The sequence below is a fragment of the Anoplophora glabripennis genome, unplaced genomic scaffold, assembly GCF_000390285.2.
Source record: "Anoplophora glabripennis isolate ALB-LARVAE unplaced genomic scaffold, Agla_2.0 scaffold66, whole genome shotgun sequence".
NCBI classification, from domain to species: domain Eukaryota; kingdom Metazoa; phylum Arthropoda; class Insecta; order Coleoptera; family Cerambycidae; genus Anoplophora; species Anoplophora glabripennis.
The window spans coordinates 1,234,601-1,262,155 of NW_019416742.1; the positions used below are offsets into that span (position 1 = coordinate 1,234,601).

Consider the following 27,555-nt stretch of genomic DNA (forward strand, 5'->3'; position numbering starts at 1 on the left):
CAGGGTGGTTAATTGTATAATTTTTACGTAAATTCATGTTTTTCGTTTCCACGAAAAAACAGTAACATACATTTTTTTCGTCTTCAAAAGACCTACAAAACTAGCGTCAAAAAATATTGTTTAGATCAAAAGTTATAAACAGAAGAAGTTTATTTATGACTTTTAAATTAAACATTTATAAACTGCGTTATTATTACCAGAACGTTTTGGCATCACATTCTCTCATTCCATATCACTGCCTAATAACTCACGAAATCTGAAATCGGTAAGTTGAATAGTTTACAAGTTATGAAATTATAAACAAATTAACTAATTATTATTCTGGACGATCCCGAGGATCTTCCGCAATCGCACCGATTTTTTTCATGGTAGATTTCATAATAATACATGAAATCTATCATTTTTTTTAATTTCAAATTTGCAACCTGGAATTTTTTTTTTATTTTTTAGCCTTAGATGCAAAATGCACGAGCGTGATATAGTTATATATTATTACATATTCGGAAAGCTTATGAAAAGAGCTTTAAGTTAAAAAAAAATCGTCAAGATTCGTTGAAAAACAACGGAGTTACAGATTGTCAAATATATTATTTTCAAGCGAATTTCGCTTAGTTAAAGCCGTTAAGGCTTTAACTATGAATATTTATATCGTCATTGTCTTCGGACTCGCTGTCGTTCAAGTCATAAATAAACTTCTTCTGTTTATAACTTTTGCTCTAATCGATATTTTTTGACGCTCGAGGGCTAGTTTTGTAGGTCTTTTGAAGACGAAAAAAAGTACTTTTCTGTTTTTTCGTGGAAATTAACGGAAAAAGTTATAATCGAAAAACGTGAATTTACGTAAAAATTATACAATTAACCACCCTGTAAACAATCTTCCCCCTATTTTTATGACTGTGGAAACTAATTATGTTATTGTACATAATATTTAGCATCTATAGTGATAAATTCAGCTTGCCGAAACAAAAAGTCGCGAAATGGTCATTTCCCAGCTTATTTTCCTGGCCTATTTAGCTTGAATTCAAAGAACATTTTTCTTTCAAAATAGTACCGTACACGACATAAAAGTTTTACATTTTTAAAACTATTTTGATAATGAACCTGCCACAAAGTTTATAATTATTTATAAAATGCACTTTGAACATACTTATCATGCAAGGTTAATTTTAATATACAGGGTGTTTCAGAAAACATGGGCCAACGCTCAGGGCAGATTCCTAACCTAAAAACAAGATTATTTTTTCATATCAACATGGGTCCGGTTTCGCTTCGTTTCTTTACAGGGTGTCAATGTTTTAAATTAAAATATGTTTTTTCCAAAAATCTAGATTTCCACTTGAGGGAATTAAATGAAATTTGGACAACTAACTATTTACAACCAAATACACATTCCTAGGTATTATTATGTTAAACACGAATTACAGGACCGGACTTACTTGCAAGCACTTGCAAAATACAAATTCGGGCTTGAATTCGAGCTGAATATGTTATATTATGTTTATCGAGTTGTTGATTGTAGGTACGTTTACAATTCATAATTAATTCTAGATAAATAAATAATTGTTTAATTTTAATATTACATTTAACATACTGAAAACCCGAGGGAAGACGAAAAAATTGAGCTAGAATTAATGTAATTATAAATTAGAAATCTCAACGGAAAACCAATTTTTTTCTTTGATTAAATCCAAGGGCTAATAAGTGCGGGGTTTATATTAATGCAAATAATCAGTTAATAAATTTATGCGATCACTTAAATGTGTAAAAAAGACATTTTTTCAATCAAACGCACTAATAGGTAGTATTACCACTTTAACTTTTTAATAGGACTTTTTTTATTTATATAAATATTTGGTACGTAAAAGAAAATTTTAAAAATTAATTCACAAAACTGAATTTTTGTTTAGATATAATAAAAAAAACTAAAATAATACCACACGTAACTAAATATAACTCCAGACAATATTTTTACAGGCATATTTTCAAAGCTTTCATGCTGTGTAGTTAAATAATTAAATACAGTTTTCACGTATGTTTAAATTTAATAGTTAATTAGTTGGCATGCAAGACTCATTAGCTGTACAGAAATTACAAATACATTTCGCTTATCACGTCACTCTTTTTAAATATAAATGCAAAGTATGGTGAAAATCGAAAGGAACTTATTGTTAGATATTAATTTTCACTTCACTTCAAGACACCTGAATTTTGCCGTGTTTTTCTCTTATACATAAGTGTTGACTGTAAGTCTTAGGACAAATATTTTCATTATCTATTACTATTAGACTTACGATAACTAATCTGTTGATTAGATTAAATATTGTTATATATTTCATCCACGTTCACATGCATTGTAACAACCCTTATTAGTTAACCAACTCTGCCATTATAATCATTTGCTTTACACTTATTGTTTTTCATTTCATTTCCGTTTATTACAACAGGTGTCGTCAATGCACCTTATACAAACTAATTTTTGTTTCCTTCCTTTGTTCCGTTTCTTCGTATAGGTTCTTATTAAGGATTAGCAGTTAGCTCTGTTACTTCTTTTTAATTTTTTCGAATTAATAATTTACACATGAGAAAAAATCCACAACCAGAATGTAGTGCGTATGTTACCACATCGTATTTTATAATATGACTCGGGCATATACGAGGTTTGATCAAAAAGTAACATAAATTGTTAATTTTCTAAAAAAATATTTATTTAATCTTCAGTTTTTATCCCACCCCCTTCAAAATAGTCCCCCTGTGATATTATACAGTTATGCCAACGTAGTTGGTATAAGTGTATACAAATACACAAAAAAATGAATCAACTCGATAGGCAAGATACAACGCGCAGTTTGAAAATTCCCGTTACTTTTTGATCACTCCTCGTATAATCTTCATTATAAGTGTGTCCACGGTTAGAGTGGAAAAGAGGGGAAATATTTTTATTTTTCATTTTATGAGAAAAAGTCATTCTTGATTAAAATTTTTACATGTATTTAAATTTAAAAAGTTGGCATGGATAACTTGCATGTAAGGGTGAACAGAAAATCGGTAAATATAAAAATAGTTAAAGAATAACATGCCTTTGTTTTAAATAATACAGAAATATGTTATTAAGAAAAGTTGCTTAGAATTAAAATTTATATTATAATTTCAATTTGTGGAATCGGCCTACTTTGATAGAAACAGACACAGTTTTATCATTTTACGAGAAAAAGACATTCTTGATTGAAATTTTTGCATATCTTTAAGGTCATTTTAAAGACAAGCAAACCTTTTAATCAAAATGTCTTTCTCGTAAAATGAACAATAAAATTTTTTTACTATCCGTTTCTATCAAAGTAGGCCGATTCACACACAAATTGAAATTATAATATAAATTTCAATTCTAAGCAACTTTCCTTAATAACATATTTCTGTATTTTTAAAAACAAAGGCAGTTTATTCTTGAACGATTTTTATATTTACGGATTTTCTGATCACCCTGTACATGCAATATGGTAGTCACATGCAAAGCACCGATATGAAATAATAGTATTTTTATTTTCATAGTGGGTACATAACGTGATCAGTTGTTGTTCGACGAAGAATTTTGATCCTCAAATTTAATTTGGAATGTAAGTATATAAATATTTACCTAAACAAAAAAAAAAAAAAAAAAATACGAAGTTATCTGCGTTCTACATTATTCCTTCTCCAAATACCGTGCTGGGATTAAACACATATATTTATGTTGGATCGTATTCGATGCAAAGTAGAGCAAAAAATTGTCGGCAAAGGAAAATCGTGTCATCATTTTTAGGAGGCGTAAGATGAACCGTTTCAAATTTAAAATGAAATTGAATGTAAAATCTGAAATACCGCCGCATACGCACTGTGTTCTGGTACTAGCTGTAGTCGGCCAGGTGCATCGAGTGTACGAAGTGGTCGGTTATACGTCAAATACTAACCTGGCGAGCTTGATCGTAGAGCAGGGAACAATAAACAGTGGCGCGTACAGAGGTGAAATGTAGTACATATGTGGAATTTAAATAACGAATTGGATTTATAATAAATTACCTTTAAAACAAATAGTTTATGAGAATAAAGGGATTTTTGTAGGAACAGGGTTCCACACGTGAACTGATCCCTTCATCGCACCCCATTACGATTCTTTTTTTTTTATAAGGAGAACGAAGAATATAAATCCTACGATATGATTCTATCAAATGAAAACACTAACAACAATTCTCTATCAATCTCAACAAAATAAGTTATTTTTCTATTAAACAAGAAATATTAATAAATTATAAACAAAATATAAATTCTATGATTTATATACTGTTCGCTGAACTGCATTTTTCTCATCTTCATTTAATATTAATTTCTTCTTTCCACCCCTTTTTTAGGTTTCTTAACGTCTCCTTCATTTTTCTTTTCTCTTAAAATTTTTTGAAAACAGATGATTGACTTTCTCCAGTATATCTAGAACACATTTCCACCAAACCAGTCTTCAGTTTCATGGGATAAAGCGTTATAGACATTTAATATCGTTTTTTCTCTGTAATTTAATACAGATTTTTTTGTACCTACAGCAGTACATCCGGCTTGCGAACATCCAGGCACCGCCTCCATTTCTCCATATGACGACAACAGAGCAATAATAATACAAAAAACTTCACTTCACTAGCACAGAAAATATAATAGCATTCACGATTCACAAACAACAGCCCGAAACACACACACACAGCACACAAATAAAACACTAAAAACACTTTTGTTACGGAGCACAAGAAATATGATTTCACTCACATATTCTCAATAGCGCGAAACACACAAACAGCCCGAACGAAATATAATTGCACTTATAACAGTTATAACCTCACAAATATCGCAAGCGAGAAACACGCAGCACCACCGAAACGAAACTGACCACGCCGGGCCGGCACGCGCGCCGCCGCAACAAACACAAGACACAAGTCATATGAGGGAGGATGAAGGGAGTAATAAATGTATTGTTGCCCTGCCGCCCAATGTGCGAAGGAGATGCCTTGGTTTTTCATTTTGTCCTTCATAAATATATAACTATTAATCCATAATGCATAAAGAAATTAATCAATTTATAAACCCCTTAAAACCGTACTACAATGGATCCCTTGACAGGCAATGATTTATTACTTTGCATCGAATGTGATCCTACGTTTACCTCATATAATTCGAGTTGTAGAAGGTATAATATCTGAAAATAGATGAATGATGCATGTTTTTTTTTAATATGAATTTTAAATTTTCTCCAAGAGGAATACCTACTTTAGACTGGAAACAGGCGATGTATCCGTTTACGCGTATTTTAGCCTATTTATCTACCAGTGGCGGCTCGTGGTATCTTGGGCAGAGGAGGCTTAAAATGAAAAACTTTAAACCGTCGCGTTGTAATCAAACGGGCACATTTCCTCACCGTTGAGGTAGTGCAATTAGGGTTGCCAGATCTATTTCATGACAGACCAGGAGAAATTGATGTCCAAAAAAAAAAGGTCTTTAGGAAATTTTGAAGTCAAATCGTTTACGAGGAAATCGATCTCTAAAAAAAAAGGTCTACAGCAGCTCAATGGACAAATTGATGTCTAAAAAAAACAATCAGATCTCTCAGGAAAATAAATTTCGGGGGTAGGACGTCTTAACCCGCAGAAATGACATATTAACCCGGAGCCCGGAGATGTACCATCAAAACCCGAGACTCCGGGTCAAACCCGGAGACCTGGCAAGCCTAAGTGCAATAGGCGCGTTACATTTTTTGAGTGGGTTGTTCGCCAGTAGCCCTATTATCCCACGTCACGTAAGTAATATAATGTAAAGTATCTCATTTTGTATAAAACATTAAATAACACTCATTTTTTGTACATTAGCAATGAGTACAAAAATTAAAAGAAATTCGAACCGATCGAGTTGCGGTTTTCGGCATTGCCTTCGGAAAAATATCAGGAAAAAAGTCTATCTATTACACTTTGGAGCTGGATCTAAACTGCATTGCGGGAGCATAAAGTGCATCTTGGAATGCATCAATTTTTCCAAATTTTCTAAAAATGGTAAAAATTGACAAAAAGTTGTAGAAATTTGGTTTTCGGGTTCGGAGATTCCGAATCTGACCCTGTGGCCCCCCAGGGAGGCAAGGGGCCACATAGCTGAATAATTCCTGCTAAATTTCCACTTGGGGGTTTTTGGAGTCGGAGATTTCGCTTCTGACACTGAAAAGTATGCGCAACGCACCTCCCCCCCCAGGGGGGGCAGGGGGGGACTTTTGTAAAACATCGAATAGCTGAGTAATTGCCTTCTAAATTTCCACTCGGGAGTTTTTTGGGGTCGGGGATTCCGATTCTGACATTGAAAAGTATGCCCGACGCACGTGGGGTGGGCTTTCTGGAAAATATCGAAAGGCACATTAAATTTTTGCAATAAAACTGCTCCACCTGCTTATCAACCATGATCTTGTAGGCTTATCTTTACATTATACGTAAATTTACAGAGATCAGACAAGAAGGGTAAGAAAAATTAACAGGAAATTAATGAGTCGAATAGAATCCCTTTTATTCTGAGAACCAATTTTCTTTTTATTTGAAGGCAATTAGTGAGACAACTACTATCATATGTTTATCTATCACTATCAATCACAATTTTCATCATCAGTACTGTCATCATTGTCTCCATCACTATCATCTATTACATTTTCGACTATTTAAGGATTGGAACAGTTGGTTCCAAAATAATTTGTACATACTTCCTGCACCCACAAAATCTGCATTGTGGATAATCGGATTTTATCGCTTAATTGTTATGCATTATCCGCAGTCGCACGGGCCCAAGTGATTCTTTTGAAAATCCATGATCCATGAAATATTCTTCGGTTTTAAGGAATATTTCTTTGATTTAACGAAATGTGTCTCTTGAGAACGGATTGTCCAGGATTTCTCCAATTCTACGACAGTTTTTCTCAGTGATAGACAAGCTAAGATTAATGGATATTTTCCAGTGGTGTCAGATTCGGAATCCCCGACCCCGAAAACTCCGGAGTAAAAATTTAGAAGGCAATTATTCAGCTATTCGATGTTTTACAGAAGGCCCCCCGCTTGCCCCCCCTGGGGGCCCCAGGGACGCCGGGCATATTTTTCAGGGTCAGATTCGGAATCTCCGACCCCGAAAACCAAATTTCTACAACTTTTAGTCAATTTTTACCATTTATTAGAAAATTCGGAAAAATTGATGCACTCCAAGATGCACCTATATGCATGGTCTAACTTGCCTGGACTAACCTATAAATAAATATATATGTATTAAAAATAGATACATTTTTGGAAAATAAATTACATATCACAAATTAAATATTTTTATATATCAATGGCAATCTGCGATTTTCAGATCCAGCAAACTGATTAATAATTTCGTCATAAAATGAAATATTTTCTTTCAGTTGTGACAAATACCGTTTTTCAATGGAAACAAGAGATATATTTGAGAGGCGATCTTGAGCTATCGCATTTCTAGCAAAAGTTTTTATACGTTTAAGTGCTGAAAATGACCGTTCTGTAGAAGCTGTTGTTACGGGAATTGTTGACACTAAAGATAAAAGTTTATATGTTTGAGGTTATTAATTTATTATTCCAAATAATCCATTAATAAATGGTCATGTTTTCACACTCGCCGATATATCGGTATCGTGTCGTGACAGGCTACTCCACTGGCGTTGTCGCTGTGCTGATGTCGTGCCTGTGTCGGTGTCGGTATATGTGAAAACGCCCAAACACTGCAAACTATTTAAGTCAGAAAATCTAATTTCAATTTGGACGATAACAGTATCTAACATATGCAGGGTGTAAATTTGAGGTCATATTTACACGGAGGCACCTTTGACCATTAGAAACCAATGTGATTATTTTTTCAAATTTTGTCGTCAAAACTTATTTTTTTAGAACCTTTTCGTACCCCGCCGCTGGAGAAGCTAGTGTAGCCTCAAATAACGGCGCGCTGTAGTCGCAGCATATGCACACCATTCGCCGCGATTTACTTTTGTTGAGTGTGTGTTCGCCACACAAATAGTACTTAACAAGTAACATAGCGAAAAACTCAGTAGCAGTAATTAATAATGATAAATGAAATACACAAGAATAAATAGTTTGTTGATGGCTTCTAGCGATGAAAATTTTCAAATTCGCAGTTAAATATACTGTCTCCAAATGCGGCCTTTGTTCGCTTCATCACCGTTGACCTGCACTATCTCCCTTCACATACACTGTAGGTTGCCTACAATTCATGTATTTGTAATACTATTAATATTCTTATTTATTTCAGTGCATTTGTTGCAGTAATAGTAAATTTAATACTTACTGTTCATAAAGTTTAATATTAACTAGTCTTGAAATGTGTAACATTTACTTTTCGTTTATTTTAAACTAACTACTTTCAAATTTATAATTATTTAAATGTAATATTAAACTTACTGGTTAGTTCGATATTAGATAATAATTTTCTCAGTGTGACTATTTTTTCATGTTAACACTACTTTGCATAAAAGTAGGCTGGTGGAATCAAGTGGGACCGTGGCTATTGCCACGAATTTCTGATTTACTATGTTTTTTTATATGGATGCATTTTTCAGAAAATCATATTAAGTATTTTTTGTTATTGTTGTGATGAGAAATTAATAGAAAAGAAATAAGTTTTTGCTTCGAGAATACTAATTGAATACAAATCAAAGAAAGTTGTTAATGTTTTTCGCTACGGCTGTAAAATAAATGTGTTTAATTAAAGTGTCTTTGTTTGTGAGATTTCACTCATTTTCTATATCAAACCAGGAAATTGCTTTGCATTATTTATAGGATATAGAGGAAAATTTAGGGAAATTAAAGTCAGAGGAAGCAAAAAATGGAAATTACCTTTACCTATTCCGAGAAAAAAAGCCGCGGTGGGTCTCTATATTGGTGCTCAAATTTTCTACGGAACGCAGATTAGAAAATTCTTCTAAATGTTTTACTTTTGCAAGCAATTTGGGAAATACAGGGTGTTAGAAGATTAACTGCCTTAATTTTAACAGACGATAGGATACATTAAAATAAACAAAAAAAAACAATATGACATGGGTCCTAAACTCAACCATTTCCGAGAAAAAAACATAAGTTCGATTAATTAAGGAATATTGACATAATTGCGTGCATAGAATACCATAAAATATAATGTTTTTTTTAACTTTATGCTTAACTCTAAAAAATAATTAGCGTTGTAATAAATTTAAAATTCGAAAAAAATCATATCGAGCAATGTGACAATGGCGCGGCGGTTTATTAACACGAGGTACTAAGGTGTCCAGCAACCAGCAATATGCAATTCAGTTGGTATCTGGAATTCCATCGTGTCCGAGTGTTTTTTGCGTACCTCGATTTCTTTTTCTTAAGGTGTTTCTCCTTGTTTTTTTAAAATGTTTATCATACATGATAATTTTCAAGCGATTGCGCGAAAGTTGGATTCGAAGGTGTCATCGAAAATGATGGTGGACATTTTGAGCATATGTTGTAGTTTGTTTTGTGCGTTTAAAACTTACTGAATTTTGCTTTTTGCTAGGTACCTAAATTATTTTTTATACGTATGATTATTTGGAAGACGTGAATATTTATAATTTGATTAAAAGTTAGGTTCCTGTTTTAGAAGATTCATAATTACTAAAATTCGAGCTAAAATTTAAGCACAACACTATCTTCATATTAGAAAATCGATACATTTTATTTTATTTATTTCAAAACTGGAAAACAATTGTCTTAAAATTTACTAAATATTTCCTAGTAATGGTTGTTTACATTTTTTCTGTAGGACAAGTCTGCCGCGTGCACACGTGGTGTACATCAACTGTGTAGCGGTGTTGCCACGTTGTGATGAAACACCCCAATACTCATACTCGCTGTATTTTGAAAGCTGTTAATCTTAACCCCCCCTTAATATACAACTTTTTTGTTCATTTGTGATTACTCTATCTCATGCTGAAGTAGTGACAGTCAAACTTCTTACACCCTGTATATCGGCGATTATAGAATAATATCTTGTCAAGAAATAGAAAAACTGGTATCGACATTTTTCTTGTATTTAAGACCGATTTACTTACATTATTTGTAGATTCAGTGATACAGTACTACATTTTTTTTCAAACCGCTGTTATCTACAAGCTAATGTCTTTAATATTCTACACATTATACGCAGTCTTCCCTTTAAGTTTTTAAATCAATCAGTGCAAACGGCCTGTGTTACTTGCGTTAACATTCCAAGATGTTTATATTATCCTAGAAACCTCTCAGTATTTCACACTATACTCGTACTTATTAGTTAATAAATACTACCCTTAAACCAATATCCCATGCAAGTCAACGCTGTAAACTCGTTTTCTACCACTTAATCTACCGATGTATACCGACGTTTAATTCTGAAGTACCAATGAAGTGTATTGTTATGTATCGGTAAACAATGTTAACATTATTTAAACTATTTTCATTAATGTAATTTTAACCTTGATTTTATCATATGTGAATCATTCGCACAAAAGCGATGTAGCGGAAGTAATTGCGCTTAATATACAATGCTTTCGAAAAGTCACGAATAAATTCATTATTTTTTAAATTGAGAAGTTTTCAAAAAAATCCCCTGGCACGTCGATTTTGTTTTTAAAAAAGGCACTTTTTGACATACGACCCATATTTGTGACGTCATCGTTGTTCGAGATATGACGTCATCGACAATTTTTTTAAATAGCAACCCCCAATTTTGACCATGCCATTTGCAAGAACGTGTCATTCTACATACACAGATCATGAAAAATTATGGTGTTACATAACAAAAATTTCAAGAAAATAATGTTTGAAGATTTTAAAATTTAATTTTCACAATACTGAAAATGATAATGATTATGTAAAAATCGACTAAATTAAATGTTCAAATTGTGCACCGTTGGCTGCCTGACAGTAGCCAAGACGATTAATAAATTCTTTTTGGACATTATCAATAACTTCAGGAGGTATACGATGTATCTCGTGACGAATTCTTGCTTTTAAATCTTCTAAATTAACCGGTCTAGTAACGTATACTTTGCTTTTTAAGTATCCCCACAAGAAATAATCTAGGGGTGTCAAATCAGGCGATCTGGCTGGCCACTCAATCGGCCCCCTTCTCCCTATCCAACGATTCGGGAACAGCTCATCTAAATAAGCACGGACAGGTGTTGCATAATGGGGAGGTGCACCATTTAGTCGATTTTTACATAATCATTATCATTTTCAGTATTGTGAAAATTAAATTTTAAAATCTTCAAACATTATTTTCTTGAAATTTATGTTATGTAAGACCATAATTTTTCATGATCTGTGTATGTAGAATGACACGCTCTTTCAAATGGCATGGTCAAAATTGGGGGTTGCTATTTAAAAAAATTATCGATGACGTCATATCTCGAACAACGATGACGTCACAAATATGGGTCGTATGTCAAAAAGTGCCTTTTTTAAAAACAAAATCGACCTGCCAGGGGATTTTTTCGAAAACTTCTCAATTTAAAAAATAATGAACTTATTCGTTACTTTTCGAAAGCACTGTATAAGAAGACACCACATAGTTTTATTGAGAATAAGTCTTTTACAAGTCAGAATTATTTTACAGTTTCAAAAGTTTATCTTTTACGTGTTGCTGCTGGGTATCTGTGATATGCAATGTACAGAGTTCATATTAATAAGCAAATATTTGTATATAGTAGTTTACTGCGCTTATATTTTAAAGTGAACATATTTAAACACATAGTAAGATTAATTTATAATGTCTATTTTTAATATGATTATGTCTAGGAAATATGTTACTGTTAATTTTATCCCACATGTTTTGAAAATATTCAGTTATTATGAAGATCCTGCAAACATATATGCAGTTTGAATGCACTTATATTTTTCATAATAATATTGAATACTTCAACGACATATAAAAATCGTCTAAGGATATCAAAACGGTTAATTACCTAAATAGATATTTTTAATGCTTATCATTCGCTACGTGCAACATACTTGAATTTTATTATTCTCATATTCACTAATTGTTAAGGGAATGATATTAATATTAAGACACAATGTTTTAGTCATGTTGCTAGAACTATTTCATTATCTTAAATTTCTATTTTACATGATTACGACTTGAACATTTCAATTCAACTTTAACACCAAGACGTGTTAAAGTTGAATTGACACTAAAATACAAAGATATAGTTTTAAACATAAAATAGACGCATTGTAATGTAGAGAGTGGTTGAAGAAGGAAAGGGAAGCATTTCAACACTCTTTATCAAACGAATTACATACGTACAGGGTAGGAAAGTACCGATGGTCTATCTGAAGTCACGTGAGAGCGATAAAGTAAGCCATAGAAATCCATGCAATAGAGAAGGATGGCTATAATGAAGGCCTCTCATAGTCACCGCCCGTTTCGCCCTTCCGCAAATAAGATCCACTTCTTATTTGTGGAAGGGCGAAATGGGCGTTGTCTATTAGACGCCTTCATTATAGCCGTCCTTGTCTATTGCATGGATTTCTATGGCTTACTTTATCGCTCTCACGTAACTTCTGATAGACCATCGCTACTTTCCTACACTGTATACATGGGTATACAGGGTGTTTTTAAATGAAGTAGCAAAAATAGTACCAGTGAATGTAAAGCCAAAAATAAGAGGATTGAAGTAAAAATACCTTATTTGAGAGTTGCACCCCTGAGGCGATATACCCTCTTAAAGGAGGGGGTTGAAATTTACATTCTAATATTTTTCTTTAACATGAGGAATGCTAGAGACACGAAACTTGGTATGAGCATCCTACTAATAAAGAAACATCTTTTCAATATTTTTTCGATCATTGGCGTATTTTATAAAGGAGTGAGACAGTCAACCCCATTGCAATATTTTATTAGAAATTTTTTATATGAAGCAAATTATTTATTTAAAAATATTTATTGGGAAGACTGATTTATTGCGCAACTTTTTTACCTCTTGTAATTTTTCGATAAAACCGATAGTTTTCTAGTAAAAAAATTAGATGCGTCATCGTTTCCTAAAGGGGTAATTGCGAAAATTTGTAAAAATAAAGTAGGCGGATGTCATAACAAATAAATTGTTATTTATCATATTAATAAATTGACACTTTATGTCAATGAGCTGGTAATTTAATAATAACATTAAGAATAATTTGCTATTAATTAATGGAAAATGTTTGATAACTTATGACTATGGGACGTGTATTATGTAAAGTTATTTATCTGAAATAAAATTTAATACAAACGAAAAAAAAAGAAATGCAAAATCAAATTTAAAGAATAGTCTCGAAATAATTTCCATTTTGCTGCAAGCGTAACCTAATACGTCTGTTGAAGTTATAACGCACTCGCACAAACAGTTCTTGGTTATTGTGAAGGTCATCTGCTGCCTGAAATATTCTTAAGCGTAGTTCTTCTACAGGCAACAGGGGTGGCATAAACAATACTTTTTATGTGTCTCCATAAAAAGAAATCCATAGGCGTTAGGTCAGGTGAACGTGCAGGCCAACAAACAGGTGCATCACGACCACGACCAATCCAGCGATTTGGGTAATTTAAATTTAACCATTTTCTAACGGCAAGTGTACTATGTGCAGGCGCCCCATCGTGCATATACCAAATCACTTAACGTGTAGCGAGGGGTACATCCTCAAGTAATGTTGGAAGATTTTCGTTCAAAAATCTAAGATACTCGGCCGCTCCGTGCCTGTGTGGAAGAATAAAAGGACCCACTAGAGTATTTCCTACAATTCCCCTCCAAACGTCTAAACTGAATTATGCTGACATCTTGAAACAAATATTTCATGAGTATTTTCTTCCGACCATGAATGAACATTTTGAAGGTTTACTGCACCTACTCTAGGAAAAGTTTCATCGGTGAAAAGTATATTCATTAAGAAATTTAAGTCATGCCTAGAAATATTAATGTACCATTGACAAAAATCCACGCGGTTAGGTAAATCAATTCTTGCACGGGTTAATGGTGAAAAGCATGTACAAGATTTTCATGAGCTACATTCCACAAAGTGTCAATTTATTAATATGATAAATAACAAATGATTTGTTATGACATCCGCCTAATTTATTTTTACAAATTTTCGCAATTACCCGTTTAGTGAACGATGACGCATCTAATTTTTTAGATCGGTTTTATCGAAAAATTACAAGAGGTAAAAAAGTTGCGCAATAAATCAGTCTTCCCAATAAATATTTTTAAGTAAATAATTCGCCTCATATAAGAAATTTCTAATAAAATATTGCAATGGGGTTGACTGTTTCACTCCTTTATAAAATACGCCAATGATCGAAAAAATATTGAAAAGTTGTCTCTATTAGTAGGATGCTCATACCAAGTTTCGTGTCTCTAGCATTTGTTAAAGAAAAAAAATAAAAATGTGAATTTCAATCCCCTCCTTTAAGAGGATATATCGCCTCAGGGGTGCAACTTTCATATAAGGTATTTTTACTTCAATCCTCTTATTTTTGGCCCTACAGTCACTGGTACCATTTTTGCTACTTCATTTAAAAACATCCTGTATACATTACGTAGGTTTCTCACGAATGGTCAAGTGCAACATACATTATGCAAATTGTCGCATTATGCCTTCAAGGTATGGAAAGGCAACGAATACGCTTCAAGTGAGGTCGTACCTCACACTGGCCAGAAACTTCTGCTCAGGTTATAGAACTGCAGGATCTTAGGGTGGACGTTCGATCACGCTTCATGGTGGCTTCCGGTGGCTGTTCGTTCGCTTTAGATCCTGATATCTCGGGATTTGAGCAATTCATGTCTGTTGACTTCCCTGTCTTGGAATCGGTTGTTGTTATAGATTTATGTAAGACAACTCGGTCTCGTGTCCCAGTCCGAATTTGTTAACATTTTTACGCAACAATTCGAGACTAGGATGAAATTTTAGATGTCAGTTCGATGCTTTGCACACGGCTTCATAAGTTAGATTCCAAAGTTCAATGAAATTTGAAATAACACTTGGGATCCAGAATGCGACTAACAATTTTTAGTTTTAGTTGCAGACATGGGAAATGGGTAGCTACTTTAATGTTTATATTTAAAATTTAACAAAATGGGTTAATATTTTGTATTAAATTATTTTTAATTGTTAATGCTAATTAACCATTCCATATATTTAATTATGGTAGGTTTATCGACTGTAGTCGACATTAAAACTGTTGTAGCTGCGGTATGAAAAAAAAAAACAACTAAAAACATGGTCAAAAGTATAAGTTTATTACATTACAATAACTTACAGTCGGCATCGAATACCATTTCCACTACTTCGAAGCAGTTCTATAATTTTCTTGAGTATCATATTTATTCGTAATTTAAAATAGTTCTTTGCCGTATTCGACTTGTAGAATTCGAGTATTTTTCGATGAGAATATCATATTTGCGTTGATTCTAGTGTCCAAAAATTTGTACGGTATATCGGAAACCGTTGCCCCATCTAGATTCAAGTTTGATTTTCACGTATTGCCTTCCGATTCCGCCCGACTCTATAGTGGCCCTCGCTGTGTTTCCATCATAGAATTTGTTGTAAACCCTCAATGCGGAAATGGTCTCGTGCCGGGAATATCCCGCAGGGAGGTCCTTCGGATATTCGATGATTTTCTCACGGTAGGTCCACCAGCGCCTCGACTTGAAATACTCCTAAAACAGAAGCGCATCGTGAAAACCGTTACGAAACAATAAAATTATTGGTAAGTTATTTAAGTACAGATTATTAACATTAAATTTAGTGTAAGAGTTCTGTTTATTCGACGTGAATACATACGGGGTGTTTTGCTTAGGGATTGATCACTCCTGCAATATTTTTATTTAATGAATCATTTTAACAAACTTTTTTAATTTTCTAATTCAAAAAATCGTTAAAAAAAGTCGATAATGGAACACCCCGTATATTATTGCAATTTTGGATTATACGTCAATTTTTAGGTGAACTTTCATAAAGGTTTCCTATTCTTAAAGTTAACCGTTTTTGATATATTTAATTTTTTTCAAAAAAAAAAAATTAAAAAAGCACTGCCTAATTAAAAAATATACAGGGTAGCCCATCGAAAACGTACCGCAAGGCATTACAGGGTAGTAAAGAACTTTTCGGCAAAATCCAAAAACAGGTCAAATTTGTTTCTGAGGGGAGCAACTTTAGGCTCAAAAAGCATACCAAAATCTTCAACCCCCTAAGTGGGGGTGCTATCCACTAAATTTTTTCAAATGGGAATGGGGTTCAAGTGGGGGGTCATTAGAAAGGGCTTTTAATTCTCTATACATCGATTCTTACTTTTTGAAAATCGATTCATTATTTTAGAAAATATGCAGCTTTGAAAATACGAACAATATTTTTGACGAGAAATGCGAAAATCGATTTAATTTTACTTCAAAACTTACGGTATTAGTCAAGTAAATGCTGAAAATGTTGTCCGCCAACTTGCATACAATGATACAGGTTGTCTTCAAACCGTTGTCGAACATTCTGGAGCACTTGCGGTGTTACTTCGCGACATACATTAATGATTCGTCCTCGCAGATCTTCCAAGGTATCAGGTGGAGTGCTGTAAACTTTGCTTTTAATGTGCCCCCAGAGAAAGAAATCTAAAGGATTTAAGTCGGGTGACCGAGGGGGCCACTCAATTGCACCTCTTCGTCCTATCCAGCGTCCTGGAAACGTCTCATTTAGGTAATTGCGCACATTGAGCGAGTAATGTGGAGGAGCTCCGTCTTGCTGGAAAATCAGTTCGTGTTCATTGTAAGCAGGGTCGTCCTCTATGATATTTGTTAGAGCTGGGTCGATGACATTTTGTAGTAAATCCAAGTACATATCGCCTGTCAAATTTCCAGGAAGGAAAAAAGGACCTACAATGGAATTTCCAAAAATACCTGCCCATACATTCAACTTCTGGGGGTGTTGGGAGTGTGTCTCATGGAAAATCCTTGGATTGGTATCAGCCCAGTAACGACAATTATGGCGATTCACTAAACCATTCAAGAAGAACGTACACTCGTCCGAAAAACACACATTAAAGAGGAAATTATCGTTTATCGCTCGTTCAGTCATTATTTCGCAAAATTGCAAACGACGATCAAAATCGTCTTCATTTAGCTCTTGCACTAGCCGAATCTTATAAGGATGGAATTTGTATTTTTTTAATATTCGTTGGACACTTGTACGACTCACTCCTGTCGCAGTAGCCAATTGCATTGTACTCAGCGTACTATCCATTGCCACTTGCCCCAATACCGCTATTTCCGTAGGTTCATTTAGTACCGGATTTTCAACCTGCCTCTTTTTGTTATGAACGGAGCCAGTTTCGCGAAATTTGGCCACCAATTCGCGAACAATTTTTCCAGACGCATGTTTCTCAGGATGCCGTTGGTTGAACAGTTCGGCGACCCGATTTCCGCATTCATTGTTTTTGAAAAAAAGCTCAATAATTTCTACTCTTTCTGGAATTGAGTACACCATAATTAATCAATTTAAAAGACTCGGCAGTATTGGTACTCTTCAACTACAAGTCACAAGACAGTTATCTAGCAACTTCTTGTGGCCTATCTAAATACGAAACAAAAAGCGGACAATTTTTTGCTCACCAAAATCAGGCTAAAGAATTCGCAAATCAGAAAAAAAACAGCGAATTCTTTTGAAGGAATTTACCAAGCTAATACCGTAAGTTTTGAAGTAAAATTAAATCGATTTTCGCATTTCTCGTCAAAAATATTGTTCGTATTTTCAAAGCTGCATATTTTCTAAAATAATGGATCGATTTTCAAAAAGTAAGAATCGATGTATAGAGAATTATAAGCCCTTTCTAATGACCCTCCCACTTGACCTCCATTCCCATTTAAAAAAATTTGGGGGATGGCACCCTCACTTAGGGGGTTGAAGATTTTGCTATGCTTTTTGCGCCAAAAGTTGTCCCCCTCAGAAGCAAACTTTACCTGTTTTTGGATTTTGCCGAAAAGTTCATTACTACCCTGTAATGTCTTGCGTTTTCGATGGGCTACCCTGTATGTATTTTACAATAATAAAGTTAGAGCGATAAAATTTATAGGGGACATAACTAAAACTCTAAGCTTTCCTGCCATAATTTGAAAATGACTTAATTTGATACAGGGTGGTAGAAAAATGCCGATTTTAGTCAAATTTAAACCATCTTAACTTATTTTTTTAATGGAGCACCCTGCCATTGCCTGATGAACAATTTTGTTCTCTTTTGAATGGTATAATGATAATGGTTCCCTATACCTCTTCTGGTTTTTAAGGTATTTACTGTTTTTTGGGGAAGTCAACGAATATCGCATAATTTCTTGCGATGATGTCTGTGAAATTTTTAGTGGAACTTCAAAACAAGCACCTAATCTGTCACCAGTTTATTGTTGTCAATTTAACACATACAGTGAATGTTTATTTGAGTATTATTTATTGTTAAAGAATGGAAAACGTTAACATTTATTCAAATGCTGACATTATAAATTTATTATTTATTCATGGAGAGTGTCACAAAATAATAAATAGGACTTGTAGGGTATTTAATGAGATATATCCTCATTAACCACCAATGAGTAGACACATTTTACGAAGAATTTTAAGAAATCAATTAGAACATGGTCGAATTTCTGCACATAGAATTTTGCCAAAGCCTATAACTTTATAGTCCAGGAAATATAGAGTTGGACGCGACTTTTTGTTTCGGCAAGCTGAATTTATCACTATAGACGCTAAATATTATGTACAATAACATATTAGTTTCCACAGTCATAAAAATGGGGGGAATAAGTTTATAAATGTTTAATTCAAAAGTCTTAAATAAACTTCTTCTGTTTATAACTTTTAATCTAATCAATATTTTTTACGCTCGAGGACTAGTTTTGTAGGTCTTTTGAAGACGAAAAAAAGTATGTTACTGTTTTCTCGTGGAAATGAACGAAAAAAAGTTATAAGCGAAAAACATGAATTTACGTAAAAATTATACAATTAACCACCCTGTAAACAATCTTCCCCCCATTTTTATGACTGTGGAAACTAATATGTTAATGTATGTACATAATATTTAGCATCTATAGTGATAAATTCAGCTTGCCGAAACAAAAAGTCGCGAAGCTTATTTTCCTGGCCTATTTAGATGAAAGTAACATCGTCAATGATTTGGCATATTTTCATGCTTACCCTGAATCAACAGTTCGTGCTGCTGAAGATGATTTAAGCATTTCAAAAACCTCCATCCAAAAGATTTTGTAAACTAATGGTCAGCATCCATTAACATTAAAATAATGTTATTACTTTAAAATTATTTAATTGACCAGCTCATCTGTAAAGTTAGTTCTTTTTGTGCCTAGATTAGTATCAAAGAATTAAAAATTTATAGAATTAATTTTAATCAACTTAATATCTTTAACGTAAAAATTCAGAAAATTGGCAAATATTTTTTTCAGTAATAAAAATATTTCCCACATAAGTAGTCCAAACTTTTTTAACAATATTTAATTCTGAGGAAACCTTTATTTTTGTACCGTATATGTTTATATTAATTGAAATATTAAATATCTTTATTTCTTTTTTTAATTAAAATTAATTTTAAAAAATATACAATTTTATTTTTTTTTTAAATAACTAGTATTTTGTTAAATTTAATTTCATTTGAATAAACGCTTCTGTTATAACCTAATAAATAACAACCAATCGAGAGCATCACTTAAGAAATCATATCACTGTTGATAAATGTTTATTTTTTACAAATTATTATTAATTGCATATTTTTATTGTTACAGCCATTGTGGCTATTTATTACAAGAAGGCCAGGTCATATTCCTTCTTTAATGAGATGATAATACTCTGTTTAAAATCGGATCATAGGATTTATTAATGTTGACAGTAGTTTCACTGAAAAAAAATATGTTGTTTATATCTACATTATCTACGTAAGATATTTAAACATTCTCTAGATCAAATTTTTTTTAGAAAATTGTTCTAAATTTATTAATATATGTATGTAGGTATTCTATAAAATGTTATCATTTACAATATTTGATTGTACTCTTAATTCGGGTTTTAATTAAAGTATGTTAATACAAATAGAAGCTCAGCCCTAGAGCTTCGGGAAAAAAATGTTGAATAATAAATCGACAATTCATTATCATTATTTATTTTTTGTTAACTAATTTGCCAATAACTTGATAACAAAAAAAGATATCGAGCCCTTTTTGGCGTCAAAATGTAGCTATTTTTATGCTCTTCAAACTAAACTATAAAAAGTTTTATCCTGCTATTTCACTTTTTTAACAGAACGTGAAACCTAAACTTGGATAAATAGTGCCAATAAATAAATAACACTCGCTAGAAATTTCAAACTTATACTATATTCATCATTTTTTTGTTCTGAACTCATTTATGTAAAGAAAACTATAGCAGTGCATTTAAAATTTTTGAGAAAAATCCATAAAACGTCATTCTTTTGAAATAACGCCATCTATAGGTTTCCATATTGAGGTGAATGACATTACGCATTCACCACGAGCTAAAGCATGAAAAGACCTTTCCAACGAGATATAACACTATGAGCCAATCCTTAAAAAAATGCATTTCGCTGATCAGACATTAGGGGCTTCCCTTTCTGTCGAGAAATAGAACAAAATTTCAGTAACAAAAGTTATACGCAATGAATCCTGCTATCCATATTTTTACTATTTAATATACCTGAATCGGCAACATTTCTGAGAAAAATTTTACTATGTTTTGGTATGTAGGTATGTAGACTGCGCCCCCTTAAAAACTATTTCCAGCGATTTCTCTTGGTCGATTTATTAATCAATTTTTTCCGATGTTCTAGGAGTCTATATTTTCCCTAATCGCCAACTTTAGTGGGACACCCTGTAGTTTTCAAATATATTCAACGTAGCAAAAAAAATCATGTAATGTTCTAATTAAGTTTGATTATAACTCCTTTAGCAGTCATAATAAATAATTAAATATTTAATTAAAATTAAAATACTTGAAACGGACAGGAAAATCTGAGCAAATCAATGTCTGTAGCTTCTGAATATACACAGCTGTAGAAAATAGTTTCAAATCTAAACTGCTTATAGTCTTTTATAACAAGAGTTTTATTAGTTTCCATTTTTTAAGTTTTAGGTTGGACAACTTTTTTCGTCCACGATTGTATAACAAATTATCTATACAACATTAAAAATTATTTACTCACTTGATTAAACAGCAATCTGTCGTACGGTTGGATTTGTCCAATGATCAAATGGCCATCTTTGGTGATATTGTAAGAACTGTTCTCCTTCGAATAGTTGTAGTACGATGATGGTTTTTGATTATATTGAGGCAATATTGGTACGTGACTGTTGTTGTTAACCGTGTAGTTTGTAGCTAGATGTGTCCCATTAATGGTAGGAATCAATATCTGAGCCGGCACATAATGAATTTGACAATCGAAACCGCCAAACACTGTAAAAAGTATGACTATCAAAACGTTCGACACCCTCATCTTCGTTAGGTCTAGAGTGACTGGTTTTTTTAATACCATTTTCAGTTTTATATACTTTTAGAAGTTTGTTTATTGTGAAATGTGAGATGCGAGATAAGTAAGTCAAATATTGTTTCTAACGTCACATCGGTGTTTTTTTTTACATACTTGCCTCATCAAAGACAATATTTGAATGAGACCACGAGCCACGATGCATCAATCGCTAATTTTGTGTTTTTAATCGGGAAGGAAAATGTGTACATTTTATTTTAATTTTTAAGAATATTCCATCCATTCCAGTGGGGAAATTTATCTCGAATACAGTCGCTCTAGAAAAGTACTAAACACGTTATAACGTTTAAAAGCAAACATTGTATGCAAGTAATAGAATACGTATAAGTGCCGGGCTACGCACTTCTATTCCTCAAATGATGTTGCAGAAATAAGATCTTTGTAGAGATGATTTCACTTGAGTCACTTGGATGTCCCGGACTTTCCATAATGAAAAGTTTACGACTGTTAAATCAGGCCGTTCTCATTTGGAGCTGGAAATAGAAATTGCAAACATAAAGTTATTTTTCTAGTGGGAAATGACACGAAATATAAAATGGTAGGATAAGCTACATTGTATTCCAGTTCCTTAATTTGTATTTTATTTTTTTTTATGAAAATAAAATCATTTTTATGGGTAGGTACGTGATTTTTATACAGAGTGTTACAAATTAGTAAATAATGGGACTTTTCTTATGTCACTTTTCATTTCGAAGCCCCATTTTCAAAATACAGGATGCCAAAATTAAAATTTAAAAAATGATTTTTATTGATAACTGCGCTGATTGTAAAGATATTTATTTGAAATTTAACACATATTTTGATCTTAACTCGGCACATTCTTTGTGTAATTTTGGTTTAAAATATCAAAGCGTGAACGGAGCGGGAGGGGGATTGCAGTATACCCATGGGCTCCTATACAGTCTGTTACAAATTCGCTTCGCACTACAGGGATCTCGAAAATCGTAAGAGATACAAACTGGCTTAAATGGGGGCAAAGTTGCGTAATCAGGGGACGAACATTATACCTCTAAAAAATCAAGGCTAACATGATCAGTTTTCGAAATATTTGAAAAAAAGGGAAATTTTGGATATCCGTTTTTGTTTCATTTCAGCCTTGTTTGAGGTAATATTGAAAAAATAACACTTTCTCATAGGCACTTTTTCCCCTCTATCGAATGGCATACACATGTTTTGTATGTAACGTTTCGTCTCTCCAGGACCATCATCAACTTCATTTTTTTAAATACGACCCTAGAAATTTTATTACATTTTTTGCAAGCCTTCATGACTCCCAATACTGTACTGCCTCAGACCGAATTAGATTCAGACGTTTTGTCTCGAAAAATTCATCTTCAGTGTATTCATTCCAAATTTATCTAAATTTTTTATTTAGATTTCTTTGTTTATTGAATTACGTACACTGTTAGTGTCGTTAGACCCTGTGAAATCCATCTAGTTATTTAAACTATTAGACTAAATTGATGTCGCTTATCCAAAAAAGTTACAATACCTCGTAAACGAGATCACAAATAAAAATCTTACAAGAGTGAAAAAAATAGAAAATGACGCTTTATTAAAAAAAAATATTCGGAAAGCATAGGCATAATCAAATAAAAAATAGGAGGTCCATGGGTACTTCAACCTCCATCCCCTCCATTCGCGCTTTGATATTTTAAACAAAAATTACACAAAGAGTGTGCCGACATGAGATCAAAATAGGTATGTGCTAAATTTCAAATAAATATCTCTACAATCACCGGAGTTATCAATAAATATATATATTTTTTAATATTGACACCCTGGATTTTGAAAATGGAGCTCCGAAATGAAAAGTGGTATAAGAAAAGTCACATTATTTAGTCCAAAGAATATGTGGTTAACTGCTCGACCTATTAATTTGTAGCACCCTGTATATTGGGTTTATAGAAGTATTAAAACGCTTTTTAATGTAAACTATAACCTCAAGAACTGTGGAAAAACCGACATTATCAGTTTATCTATTTAATGAGAACAATACTAAAATACTTAATAACATCTACAGGGTGTCCCTGAAAAGGATGGACAACGCTTGACCACAGGTTCCTTGGATGAAAATAAAACTATTGAGCCTAACTTACCTATATACAAAAGTGCACGCCTACTAAATATAGAATAGATAACCTAGTTTTTTCAAATAATTTGAAAACATATACAGGATGTTCTCTTTCTAGTGTCTCTGCGCCACTGGTTATCCCGTAACTTTTTTGTGTGTGCGCCAGTGACGCCAGAATTTATATTTTTAAAAATAAGCACTATTTGGGAAGATTTTGTACCTCTTACGAAATGTTGATGTCTTTGAAAAAACTTCACATTAAAAATGGTCTTAGTACCATCAATCAATAAAATAAAAAATCAACATTAGTAATTTAAATAAACAATATCAACTAATAATATAACAAAGTCAACATCAATATTTTAAATAAACCTTAATTGATATTTGTAATCGCATTAAAATAATATTACAATTAATGCTCAAAGTGACCTTATTCTTGAACCCAAGAATTAATTCTGCTTAGGAAATTAAAATGAATTTTATCTAATAATTGTACATTACCTCTCATAACATTAATTTCATTTTGTATTCTTTCGCATAATTCGTTTTCTGTATTTACTGAAAAGCTATAAACTGTGATCCTCAACGCTCCCCAAAGCAAATAATTACACGGGTTTAAGTCCAGGGATCGAGGTGGCCATTTTTTATTATTTTCTCTACCTATCCACCTGTTAGGATAGTGCTCATCTAAGTATTGCCTTACCGATAAGACAAAATGGGGGGTGCCCCATCATGCATGAAAATGGTATTCATTCGTAGTGTTATCGGTAACTCTTCAGGCAGATAGGTAATCTCGTTTGGAGAAATTCTAAATAAATTTTGCGTTCAATGTAGTAGGTAATATAACAGGACCAATTAAAATACTGCCAATAATACCAGCGCAAATATTAATCTTTAATTCATGTTGAAACCGTATTTTATTGATTCCATGTGGATTTTCATCACAATAAACATGTTCATATGTGAATTAAAAACACAACACAGAAATGAGACAACCCCCAAATCCAAAAGCCAAAGGCTTGTGCGCAAGGGGGCTACACTTGAAAAAACGCGGACAAACACCCATTATCCATCGACATTGCCAGTGCCGACACCGGGGATCGAACCCGGACCAGAGTAGGAAGCCTAGCCGAGAAATGCTTGCCACCGCACTCTCGACCGACTGCGCTACCGTGGCGATAATTAAAAATACCCCTTCTAATAAAAGCGGTTTCGTCTGTAAACAGGATTTTCTTGTGGATATTATTATCGTCTCTATTTCTGAGTTCCTGAATACTTTGTCTAAAAGCAAAACGTGACGGAGGATCTATTGGTAGGTAAAAGTTCTTGGACTGATTATTGAATAACTTGTCTTTTAATACTCTATTAACGGAACTTTTTAAAAGCCAACCTCTGCCGCTAAACCCCTTGTACTTTCTTGCGGAATTTCTTCGACCCTTTCCAAAATTTGTTCCTCCAACTGAATGGTTCTAGCCGTACGTTGACCACGATTTAATGTTACATGTAAAAAACGTCCTGTTTCCCGAAGGCGTCTCTCCACATTAGCAAATGTTTTGTGATTTGAAATTCTTCAACTTGGAAATCTTTTAGCATATGTTCGAACACTAGCACAACAATTTCCTTCACAATAACCCAAAACTAGTAACTTATCAGTTTGTTCAGCAAAAGTATAAATTGCAACCGTAGTAAAGAATATATTAAAAAACAGAGCAAACTAAAATTAAATGACACCTAGCTTGATACTAAACCTTTTAATAATTGTTATGAATTTGTTTCTTTGTTATTTGGCACCACTGGTACATACCTCATACTAGACTGATCTATTTTAAACTGATTTTATATTATTTAATGTGTAAAATAGGCTAATTTTACTCGAAATCCATAAACGATATCAAAATTTTGTAAGAGGTAAAAAATCTTCTAAAATAGTGCTTATTTTTAAAAATATAAATTCTGACGGCACTGGCGTACACAAAAAAAAGTTACGGGATAGCCAGTGGCACACAGGCACTGGAAAGAGAACATCCTTTGTACGTATTCTCACAAAATTCTATATTTACATTGCCTAAATATAAAAAAAAATATATGTACCAAATTTGAAGTTTCCAAGAAAAACTGTTTTCAAATTATTTGAAAAAAACTAGGTTATCAGTTCTATATTTAGAAGGCTATATCTCAGTAGGCGTGCACTTTTGTGTATAGGTAAGTTAGGTTAAATAGTCTTATTTTCATTTAAGGAACCTGTGGTCAAGCATTGTCCGTCCTTTTCAGGGACACCCTGTATATTTTAGCTTGTAAATTTTCAGAACTCCAATCAAATTCTTAGAAAACCAGTTTATTACATCTTGTATGTTAGACTGAAACTTATTTTATAAAAGTCTTTTTATTATTTTTCTGAAAATTGTATTCTTATTTTATATACTTACAACTTTCACAGAAATGTATTTACCTAGATGTTAAAAATAGTACAACTATTTATAATAACAAAAGAAATGGAATGTTTTTTGATGCCTATACACTACATTTAATTTGTTGGTTGTCTGCAAAATCTTGTAAACAAATCTGATTTATTTTTATTACTGCCGTATTGTGTTGTGTGAATAATTGTTAATGTTTTTGATTTGCTTGAGAATTTGTGAAAAATACTGGTTTGCTTAGTAGTAATAATCTGTTCTCAATTAAATATTTAGCCACTAACATAAGTAAAATAAACACAAAAAATATAATTTCCCATTTTAATTTTTCTTAACAGATGACTCACGATGTTTTTTTTTCTGGATGTGTGTGTATTATCTTGAAAACAATGGCACATTTATGTATAATTACGGATTATAATTACATGAGAAAGTAAATAATATTCCTTCCTGAGAATTGAAATGGTGTCATGCTTATCTGCAATTAAATCACCTGGTAATTTTTTGTGTATTTTAGCTCTGGCGTATTCCTTTGGTTTCCTTTATAAATGGGAAAAATGTACTCTTAATTAAGTAACTCAATAAGTTGCTTTTTAATTGCAATTAAAGCGTTTTCCAATTACCAATTATGGTTAGCAATTATTTTATTGAATATAAAATATGACATACTAACACACTGCGAGTTTTTGTAAGGGAAGTTCCCTTTCTGGTTACTAATTAACTTGTTATTAGCTTTGATGTCTCCATTAGCGTGTAATTAAAAAAGTTCGGTTATTTTCTTAACAGACCCGATATCTTATGAAACTTAGAGTCTACCTCTGAAAAAATAAGTAAAGACAAAATTATTGTAACAACTGTTCTGATAAAGAAAATTTTCGGCTTAAGATCTGAAACATCAAAAAGTTTACAATCATTTTCAATTTAACTGTTGGACATTCTAGATAGGATTTAGTTTGATATTAATTTCAATTATATTCGGTCATGTTGAAGCAAGGAACACCACTGATTTTTCAGATATCGATTTATAAATTTACTGTAATGAATTTAGTGTTAAAGAAAAAAAAAAAAACAAAATAAAAATTCGCGGTAAAGACCTCCCAGTGCAAAATAAATATGATTTTCAAAACAAGGCGAAATAGAAGGTACGTTTTAACTGTGGAGAAAATCCTACACATTTTACTTTGTAATATTTTCTAAAGGACGACTCGAAAGCCAAAAATTTTATATGGAAGACATTCATTCAAAATTGCAAATTCAAACCATTTAATGACCTGGTGAGCTAAAGATCTGTACATTTGAATTTAAGATACATATTTTTTCAGTTTAATTATCTTTTAAACTAAAAAAGCCTTTACTGGTGATGCTGATTCAGACACGAAATTTTAATGATTCACAAACTCCATCTATTTTGAATATTTAGCCTCACTCATATATTGATCCAGAAGC

The 27,555-nt window shown here is 32.7% G+C and overlaps 2 protein-coding genes across 6 annotated transcripts in view; one reads left to right on the top strand and one right to left on the bottom strand.

Moving 5' to 3' along the window:
* Nucleotides 1-27,555, top strand: part of LOC108917939 (F-actin-monooxygenase Mical) — a 210,311-nt gene that overhangs the window by 80,156 nt on the left and 102,600 nt on the right. The gene's annotated exons all lie outside the window — the stretch shown is intronic.
* Nucleotides 15,291-21,574, bottom strand: LOC108917941. The gene is made up of 2 exons (XM_018724755.2): nucleotides 21,280-21,574; nucleotides 15,291-15,733 (listed from the first exon to the last, which is right to left on the bottom strand). Exons 1-2 carry the CDS (start codon nucleotides 21,568-21,570, stop codon nucleotides 15,485-15,487), a joined length of 540 nt encoding a protein of 179 aa, XP_018580271.1. The 5' UTR covers nucleotides 21,571-21,574; the 3' UTR covers nucleotides 15,291-15,484.

Excerpts from the sequence above, each read along its gene's own strand:
- LOC108917941 (XM_018724755.2), bottom strand. The coding sequence starts at position 21,570 with ATGAGGGTGTCGAACGTTTTGATAGTCATACTTTTTACAGTGTTTGGC. Across the intron at positions 15,734-21,279 it reads ACAGATTGCTGTTTAATCAA|GAGTATTTCAAGTCGAGGCG; the intron begins GTGAGTAAATAA and ends CTTCTGTTTTAG.